The 10,205-nt window shown below is 48.0% G+C and overlaps 1 protein-coding gene across 3 annotated transcripts in view; it reads right to left on the bottom strand.

Moving 5' to 3' along the window:
* Positions 1-4,595: 4,595 nt before the first annotated feature.
* Positions 4,596-10,205, bottom strand: part of Tsen2 (tRNA splicing endonuclease subunit 2) — a 33,817-nt gene continuing 28,207 nt past the window's right edge. For 2 of the 3 annotated variants that reach the window (XM_040737846.1, XM_040737847.1), the window contains 5 exons: positions 9,787-9,925; positions 7,569-7,605; positions 6,435-6,546; positions 5,622-5,711; positions 4,596-4,833 (listed from right to left, as the gene is read on the bottom strand). In XM_040737846.1, the coding sequence (XP_040593780.1) occupies positions 4,774-4,833; positions 5,622-5,711; positions 6,435-6,546; positions 7,569-7,605; positions 9,787-9,925 (438 nt within the window). In that variant the 3' untranslated portion in view covers positions 4,596-4,773. Of the gene's footprint in view, positions 4,834-5,621; positions 5,712-6,434; positions 6,547-7,568; positions 7,606-9,786; positions 9,926-10,205 lie in introns of those variants that run through there. The other variant, XR_005873868.1, reaches the window with a different exon arrangement.

The raw sequence follows: 10,205 nt of genomic DNA, 5'->3' as shown, positions 1-10,205 counted from the left end.
GGATACAATGCCCGGGGCAATAAGTTCCTGGAAAAGGCCTTCCCACAGAAACCACCCTGACCTCGACCTTGTCCAAAGACTAACCGTCCAAAGACTAACCGCACCTTCAAACCCACACACATCCACCTCTGGTCAGAGCAGAACCAGCCAGGGTGGAGGAGAGAACAGAAGCTTCTCTGGAGGGAGCCTTTCTGAGGAAGTTTTCTTGAACCTTTTTGGGGCCTGCTTAAAGTTTTCTTTACATCGTTGAACGAGTCTCTGTGTTGTCAATCCCCGACACCCTCCGCACGTTCTCGGACACAGGCCGTGCAGCAGACGCGACAGAAGTTTGGTTTGAGGGGACAGACCATTATGGTGGGGAGGTCACAGAGGCAGGACTGAGGCAGCTGAACGCACTGTATGCACCCAGGAAGCAAAGAAAGGGGCACTGGTGTTCTCCTCTGCATTCAGTCCAGGACACCAGACCATAGGACTGTGTGGCCCCCTACTTAGAATGGGTTTTCCATGGCCAGAGGTTTGTGTTCTAGGTGGTTCTAGATCCCGTTGACGATCAACACACATAAGTTACCATGGGCTCTAAGTCTGGAGGATAGCCTTTGTGTCCCAGGAGCTCTTGAGAGTCCTTTGGCATAAACTGGATTGGACCCTACCTAATTTTCAAGTTTTTGGTCAGCATACAAAACCACAAGTTTCATGATAACACTGTCCCATGTGTGTGTCATACACTATCACCCTTCCTTGCTGCCCCCATACTTTATGAGTCAACACTAGCAATAAAGATAGAGCCTTTTCACACAGAGGTCTCTGGTGAATGCTACAGTATAGATAAATTGAGGGGTGGGGTGGAGGGAGTAGACATCCCTCCATACCAAATACCCGTATTTATAAAGTCAGGAACTTTAAAAGCTGCCCATTCAGATCCCACACAACAGCTAAGGCTTCACTGGAAACAGGTGACTGGGATAGAGCCAGGCTCTCTCGATGAACTGGAAGCTCACCATTTTGGCTCTGCTGGTCAGCTAGAGATCTCTCCAGATCTGCCTATCTCTATCCCCCAATCCCCAGTGCTGGATTACAAGGTGTGTGCAGTCATGCCTAGCTGTGTACCTGGCTGCTAGGATTCAAACTCAGGTCTTCATGCTTGTGTAGCAACTGCTCTTACCCCGAGCCATTGCCCCAGTTCAGTTCCATTGCACAGATGAGTAAACTGAGGCTCAGAGAAACCATCATTCCCAAGGCTAGACACATCCCTGGTGCTGACATGGAGTGTGAACTCAGACTTTTTTTTTTCCGAGACAGTTTCTCTGTGTAGCTTTGAGCCTATCCTGGCACTTGCCCTGTAGACCAGGCTGGCCTCGAACTCACAGAGATCCGCCTGCTTCTGCCTCCTGAGTGCTGGGATTAAAGGTGTGCACCACCACCACCACCACCAGGCTGCACCCAGTATTTTTCTATGTATCAAGATTCACAGCCAAATTCATAGCAACAGATATTCTGGACTCTGTTTTTCTTGTAAACTTTGCAAGGCACCTTTTCTCCATCAGAAGTTAATTCTGGTGGGTTAATTCCTAGAATATTAATTGCTACTTCTGTAATAAATGAAAAAGGCTCTCAGCACTTACACAGCCTGGTGGGGGGGAGGCATTGAGGAGGAAGTTTGAGGTCAGCTGGAGCAACCTAGCAGAACCCTGTATCCTCCCCCCCTCAAAAATTCACATAAAGATGCCAATTATTCAGGCTACTAGAAGCCTTTCACATAAAGGAAATACATCAGTCATTACTTTGTGGGAACACCAGACCTTGAGCAGAGACCCACTTCCCCTTCTGCCTGGGAGTAGGCAGCTGTAAGACAATGTTTAGTAAAAACATGTTTACTAAAAACGATACAGTAAGTTCCTGGCCACTTCCCCTTCTGCCTGGGAGTAGGCAGCTGTAAGACAATGTTTAGTAAAAACATGTTTACTAAAAATGATACAATAAGTTCCTGGGAAAGGCCTTCCCACGGAAACCGCCCTGACCTCGACCTTGTCCAGAGACTAACCGCACCTTCAAAAACCCACACAGATCCACCTCTGGGTCAGAGCAGAACCAGCCAGGGTAGAGGAGAGAGCAGAAGCTTCTCTGGTGGGAGCTTTTCTTAGGAGGTTTTCTTGAACCTTTTTGGAGCCTGTTTAAAGTTTTCTTTATATCATTGAACGAGTCTCTGTGTTTTCAATCCCCGACACCCTCCGCACGTTCTCGGACACAGGCCGCGCAGCAGACGTGACATTACTTTAATAGGTTTACAATGCTTTTGTTTCCTACTATGTGCTTGTAGGCGAGCAATCCCTATATTTTGCACAATGGTCAACCTGCTTTTAAACCTTTTAGTAGTTTACAAAGCAACAAATGTTTATGATAAACTGGTGGGTTAAAACATCCGACCTGGCCGGGCGGTGGTGGCGCACGCCTTTAATCCCAGCACTCGGGAGGCAGAGGCAAACAAACAAAAAAACACCCGACCTGGCAGAGTTCAGCATGGAAGAAAACCATGGCTAATCTTTTTTTTTTTTGTTTGTTTTTTTGTTTTTCGAGATAGGGTTTCTCTGTAGCTTTGGAGGCTGTCCTGGAACTCACTTTGTAGACCAGGCTGGCCTCGAACTCACAGAGATCCGCCTGCCTCTGCCTCCCGAGTGCTGGGATTAAAGGCGTGCACCACCAACGCCCGGCTTCTTTTCTTTTTTTTTTTTTTTCTTTCGTTTTACGAGACAGGGTTTCTCTGTATTGTTTTGGAGGCTGTCAGTCCAGTCTGGTCTCGGACTCACAGAGATCTGCCTGCCTCTGCCTCTCAAGTGCTGGGATTAAAGGTGTGCACCATCACCGCCCGGCCAGAAGAAACATTTCTACACAGGCTTGAGTAGAGACACTACTTCTGGGGCTGGGGACCTATCAGCCGTAGCAAACTCTAACCTAGCACAGGCAATGCCTGAGTCTCCATCAGCTCCAACCAAACCAATCGAGAAGATCCTGCAATGCTGCTACCACCGCCCCCACCCCCATCCCCAGTGGTGGTATTAAACCCCAGGCCTCGCTTTGCAGGCTGCTCCCTACTGTGTCCCAGCCCAGGATGCTCCTCCAGTTTCTCCAGAGCTTTCAGTGACAAGTGGTACCTGTGGTTTCTAGGGCTTTCTATAATACAGCTACTGAAGTCTGTACACTTGGAGGCACACTCAACCTTCAAGGCACCCGAGATGGCGTGAGACAGGGTGGCGGCACTGGATGAAGCGTTCTTGGGAGAGTCCAGACTGCAATGGCACCGAGCACGAAGTATGTGAAGTGGCTCAGAAGCCTGGGGTAAGCACATGACGGCAAAAATGAGGGGAGGGGAGGAACTGCACCACTGAACCTGAACTTCAGATCACAAGGCCTAACACACGTGTGAGGGCAGATGCGAGCCTGGACAGATACCCACATCTAGGGTATGGACCATGAGCAGACAGCACGGAGTCAGGAGCTGGTGGCCACAGGTCACAGCCATTAGCATACATGCCTGTTCTCTTTTTTAAATATCACCGCTTCCAAAGATGGTTTCAGCTGACCACTTTGGGATTGTCATGTGCCAGTTTCTGGTCCTGGATGAACCCCGGACACTTCTCTTCCACTTACACTAGCTCCCACTGTGGCCTCAACCCATCCTCATAGGACTACCTCTCAAGTCCACACCCCTGGCTGGCTATCTTGTAAACATGAGCCAAAAATATGTTGAAGCTTAGTGTACCCATTTACAGTACTGAAGGGAATAGTTCTTCAAGGGAGATAACCCAACCAGTAGCTTTGCCCCTGTAAGGGACTAATGCAATTCTTGAAGGATGGTGTAGCTCCCCAGAGACTGGCTACAGAACTATATCTCTATGCCAGGTCTTGTTTTGGTTCATGTCCCTTCCCATTTCTCCAGAAAATTATGACATCCAGTGCCAGACCTGTGTCATGCTGTTTGGACTTTGCAGCCATGAAAATCCTGAACCAAATAAGCCTCTTTCTTTACGTGCTATCTAGCATCAGGCATTCTGTTATTGAAACACAAAAACTGACTAAGATGCCCAAATGCCCCTTGGGCAAGAGTTTTTCTGCTCTCTAACCCATAGGAAGATGGGGGCAATGTCATGTTCTGCTAAATGTAAACTACACTCGTTATCTTTCCAAAAGCTTCACTGCTTCGTTTTTGGAGACAGTGTTTCTCAGTGTAACAGTCCTGGCTGTCCTGGAACTTGCTTTGTAGACCAGGCTGGCCTTGAACTCATTGAGATCCACCTGCCTTTACCTCCTAAGTGCTGGGATTAAAGATGCACACTATCACACCTGGCTTCACTGCCTATTTTTATTTTATAAAAAGTTTTCCAAAGCAGCAGACAGATTTTTTTTTAAAACTTACTTTGTAGACCAGGTTGGACTGGAACTAAGAGATCTGCCTGTCTCTGCCTCTCGAGTGCTGGAATCAAAGGTGTGTGACACCACCACCTTGTGCAAGATGCATTTTAAATAGCTAATACTGCATAATTTTGTGTTCAGCATGCAAGCATGTCAAATAATGAGTTCATTGAGAAGACACCAGTCGCTCAGTATTTCAAGGCTCCCAGGCCATCATTGATTTTCAATCCTTTGGGTTACTGGTTGAAGTCCCTGGGTGAGCTGAGCCACAGGAGTAGATTTCTCATTTAAAGCAACAAGAACATGGGGCTTTGACCCCCAAACATGCTCATGCTTCTGTGAACTGTGGACTCTGAGGTTGAAAGGTCAAAGCTCATCCTGGTCACTTCTCTCTCGTGAAGACACCCAACGGCTGAGAATCACCTCCTGCAACCAAGCAAAAGAGGGCTGGGCTTCAGAAAAAGAAGTGGGAGTCCCAAGCATGTGACACCATGACCCTCACACAGAAGCCTGAACAGTGTCCCAGCACACAGCAGTGGTGAAGCTGCTGCCTAACTCTATGACTGGTCTGGGTGTTGGCTCTTTTTGTCAGCCATGAAAGTAAGAGTGAACTTTGGTAGACATTTTATGAACCACCAACCTAGAGAAGATCAGAACAAATGGTGGGGGGGCCCTGGGGCCCTGGAGACTGACAGGGGCTCTGACTGGGACCAGGGAGGATGCAAGCACAGAGAAGGAAAACAAGGGCACCCTGGCCGTGTGCAGTGAGCACAGGTGCTGTCAAGTCTTTCAGGGAAGGGCACAGAAACAGCAACAAACACGGGGGACTCTGACACACTTGGCAGCCCTAGCAGAGGAAAAACAGCAGCACTAGAGGGTGCCTGGTTCAATACAGGAACAAGGGAGTGAGATGTGCGTGCGGGCATGCGCCAGGCGCAGCGGCAGAGTAGGCACTTAGTGTGAGAGAGGCCGTGCTTTCACCCTCAGCACTGAGGGAAGTCACAGGAGAAGTTTGAGGAGGGAGAGACAGCTAGTCTCTGGGAGTGAGACTTGTGGGAGCCCTGGCCTGGTTACAGCAGGAGATGGAGAAGCAACAGACAGACTGGTTTATGGGGCCAGAAGAATCTTTCTATCACTGAGAGAAGGCCCTTCCTGGCAGGCTTCTAGAGGATGCAGTGGGAGCAGACTCTTGGGAGGTCTCTGCACGCACAGACCTGAACCTGTATCCTCTTCATGCATTCTGGGGTTTCCATGTCTTCATTAGTCATGGTAGAGGGCTTAATCAAGTAGCACAGCATCAGCTCCTGCAGAGAAACAAAGAGACCTCAACGTGCCAGCGTGTGAGGGGGGAGCAGGCACCCTGCCTGTCCCCTGGATCTGGGTCTTCTCTAAAGAGCTGGCTTTGACAACCATCCAGAGGCTGTGACAATGTGGTGAAGCACACAGGCTGACATCAGATAGGGAGACAGGCTGGCTCAGACTCGTGACCCTGTCTCCACTTTCCAAGTTACAGGTGTGTGCACCTTGCTGAGCTGTATCCATAACTTAAAATTGTTTATACCTTACTTTTAATTATGTGTATATCTTCGTGTCTGTGTGTAGGTATATGCATGTGAGTACAGGTGCCTGTGGAGGCTGGAAGAGGGCATTGGACCTCCTGGAGCTGGAGTTATAGGAAGCTGGTGAGAAGCCTGATGTGGGTGCTCTGGTCCTCTGGAACGAAGAGCAGTGTGAACTCTGAGCCTTATTTTTGTTTATGTGTGTGTATGCATGTGTATGCCATGTGAATGCAGTTGCCAACAGAGGCCAGAAGAGGGCGTCAGATCCTCTGGAGCTGGATCATAGGTGGTTGTGAGTTGACTGATGTGGGTGCTGGGCTCAACTCAGTTCTGCTGCAAGAGCAGCAGGTGCTCTTAACCTTGGAACCATCTCTCCATCCCCACATTCCCACTTAAATTTTTTTTTTACTATGTTTAAGAGACAAACAAAGGAACTATGTAGGTGACAGGCGAGGCGAAGGCTATTACCTTAGAGACGTTGCCTGAGACTCTGCTTAAGGCGGCCAGTGACTTCCAGCTGAAAGGTCTGCGGAGGGAGCCCTCAAAGTTGTCGTCGACTAGCTCTACGATGACAGAATAGCTAGAAGACAAGAGAGGCATCCTGGAAGAGCCACATCATCAACTCGTTCAGAGAGCACTAAGTCAGAAGGATTTTGCATCGCCTGCTGCTAAAAGCCTAGACCACCACAGAGAATTACTAACGACCAACCAGGCTGACAAGATGCTTACTGTCAGGAAAGACTAGAGGTACTTTTCTCACACAGCTGCTTGGATACTCATTCTCGCTGGCTGCTGGGAAGACTGTACACAGACTAACCTGGCATTTAACACATCCATGATGGGCACAGTGTGACATGCCAGTGTCCTATCATTTTCCTGTGGTGCTGATCATGGAACCCAGGGCCTCACACAATCAGCCTGAAGCCTGGAGGAACATGGTTTTTTTTTTTGAGACAGGGTCTCACCATGTAGCCCTGGCTAGTCTGAAACTTGCTACATAGACCAGGCTGACCTTAAACTTATAGTGCTCCATCTGCTGCCTCCTCAGAGTGCTGAGCTTAAAGACATGTTCTACCATACCTGGCCATGAATATGACTTTTTAGAGAGATATATTTTATTTTTATAAATATTAGGTTTAGGCTGGAGAGATGGTTCAGTGGTTAAGTGCATTGGCTGCTCTTCCAGAGGATTTGAGGTCAATTCCCAGCACCCACATGAAAGCTCACAACTGTCTGTAACTCCTGTTCCAGAGGATCCAAAACCCTAATGCAGACATATAAGCAGGCAAAACATCAACGTACATAAAATAAACTATTAAAAAGTAAGTATAGGTATTTGCCCGCAGATGCTCATGCCTGGTGTCTGAGGAACCCAGAAGATACTGGATCCTCCTGTTGTAAGTCACCACGTGAGTGCTGGGAACTGAACTTGTTCTGTAGACCAGGCTGGTCTTGAACTCAGATCCGCCTGCCTCTGCCTCCTGAGTGCCAGGATTAAAGGCCTATGCTATCACTTTTAATTGTTTCTGAGACACTGAAAATTAAACTTGAAGCCAGAAATTTGTGTGTTCTTTCAATTAATTTATTTAAAAATTTCCAAACCTTGCGTGGTAAAATGGAGGGCCTTTCCGATACAGCACTGCAAAGAAGAGAAGGGAGATGTTAACCCATCACAGCCAGGTCGAGTGAGGCAAACACCTAGCTCTCTGCATCAGGGCACTCTGTTCTCTGCCCTCCAGTCTGCTTCAGATCCAAGTCCCTTCTCCCAGAAACAAAGGAGTTAGTCAAAGCTGGGTGGTGGTGGCATAAGCGTGTGCTCAGCACTTGGGAGGCAGAGACAGGTGGATCTCTGTTTGAGATCAGCCTGGTCTATAGAGTGAGTTCCAGGACAGGCTCCAAAGCTACACAGAGAAACCTTGTCTTGAAAAACAAACAAAAAACCAACCAACCAACCAAGAAAAAACAGACAAACAAAAAAGAAGCTAGTCAAATCCACTGCCCAAACTGACACCCTGGTCCACCCCACAAGCAACTCCCCCAAGTTAAATACAAGCCATTCTTTCTGGCTCTCTTCTGGTGCTGGAGACTGCATCTAATGATTTACTCTGCCGAGGCCATACCCCTAGACACAAGTGGGTCTTGTCTTTCTCCATGTGTATGACGTGGTAGAAAGAACATGAAGTCCATAAAACGTACAACACTTGTGATTTGTTGCAAATCACCCAAACTCAGAGTGAGGGTGGCCCCATCTGCTGCATCAGAGATGAGCAAACCTCCAGGATATTTTCAGGGAAGTCTAGGGTCACTTCTCAGCCTTTTGGCTACACAAGTATAGAAACTCAGGTTCTGCAGAGATGGCTCGGTGGTAAGAGCACAGGCTATTTGAGTATGAGGGCCTGAGTTTCAATCCTTAGAACGACATAAAAGGTGGGTTATGGTTGCACATGTCTGTAACCCCAACATCAGGGGTGGAGGGGTTGGGGTATGGTGTGGTGTGAAATGGGGTAGCGGGGTGGATCCTGACAGCTTGCTGGCCAGCCCAGCCAGAATAGTGAGCTTCTGTTCTGGTTCAATGAGAAACCCTGTGTCAAGGCAATAAGGCAAAGAATGACAGAGGAAGCCACCTGACCCTCCTCTGACCTCCTGATGCATTCTCACCCGCCGTCATATGCATGCATCATACACACTTGGCATGCATAGGCTAGCAAGATATTTCAGCAGGTAAAAATGCTGGTATGAATGCCTATGTCACAGCACACGTGCCCATGCAAACTGAATTCATGCACACACTTATAAATCAAAACTAAAAAATAAACAAATAAGAAAGAAACCCAGTCAAGAGGCTATAAAAGACCCACAACCACATACTCTGCCCAGTTACCACTCTGCCTTTCTCATGGGGATCTGACATAGGAAGGGGTGAAGCCAGTCTGTAGAGACCAAAAAGAGCCCCTTATTGAAGGAGCCTGGGCCTAACGACAGTCGGCCTCCGCAGGTCCCTTTGGAGGCAGGTACCAGCTAGCTAGCTGCCCACCACGGCCATCTTGCTTCCTCCAGGCTCTCAGTCCCTGAGCAGCCAGCCCTGACCCTGTGCTGTGTCATCAGCAGAGTCTGTGCTCAGTACTTAGTGAGTGATCCTGAGAGCCTGTGCTGAAGACAACCATAAGCTTGGGACCCCGAGGACCTGTCAGAGTTTATCTGGAGACAAGCGGAGATGCACTGGATTTCATGTAAAACAAAGGGAATGTTATAAAGTGCCCCAGGCATGACATTTATAGATGAAAAATGAACACTATGGCCAAGTGCCAAAAGCCAAAATTTATAAGTAACCTACAGCTATGTCACTATTGCCACGTGCTAGCCCCATGACACTGGCTGCCTCCTTGCTCCCCAATGGAGGAGAGTGTGTCCTTTGAGCAATGGACACAATTTCCCTGGGAAAGAATTCTAGCAACACCAGGTTAATCATAGTCTATTTTAGACCATTACAATTTTGATTTATTTTTGACTTTTTATTATAGGAGTATTTATCCTGCAAGTGTTTTTGTGCACGACATATGTGTGCTCAGTAAATGACAGCTGGGGACATCTTCACAACTCTAGGACTCAGGCCTGACCACAATCACACAAGCTGGTGGCTGAGGTGCAGCAGGTGCCATAGAACTCTCGTTTATGATAAGGAAAGCCTTCATCTGCCCGTGGGCTTCCCCAGCACACTGCCTTCTCACTGTGGATTTAACCCATCCCATCCAAATACCCAGCATTTGTATCCAAATACCTCCCAAGCAAAATGGGCTGACACACACCAAGAACTACTCACACAGATCTGTTCCGTACTTGAGCCCCACTTTGGGCACCCAGCCTTTGCTTCGGAAGTAGTGGTAAGCCATGTAGGTGGTCCTGAAGGTGGGCTGGATTGCAGTGAAGGCTTGCCAGAGCTTCGCTATTGTTAAAGGCTCCTAAAGTTGTTAAAAAGAAAAGAAAACAAGACATTAGTTTGCATGTGTCTACTTCCACTCAGTAAGGGAGCAGACATCTAGATTAGCATGGTATAGCAGCAGTAATAGAGATAAACAAGGGATTCATTCAGGAGACTGGACCCACACTATGTGACAGCAACCACCATGAGTGGTTCCTCAACCCAGATGCTACTGTGAGGTCTATCTCCGCATGATAAAGCAACACATGCAACCTTGGTAATTTGGTTCATATCAGGTTAATCACATTTCCCCTTGCAGT

The sequence above is a fragment of the Mesocricetus auratus genome, unplaced genomic scaffold (genome assembly GCF_017639785.1).
Source record: "Mesocricetus auratus isolate SY011 unplaced genomic scaffold, BCM_Maur_2.0 Super-Scaffold_100676, whole genome shotgun sequence".
NCBI classification, from domain to species: Eukaryota; Metazoa; Chordata; class Mammalia; order Rodentia; family Cricetidae; genus Mesocricetus; species Mesocricetus auratus.
This window is presented reverse-complemented; position numbering and strand designations above follow the sequence as displayed.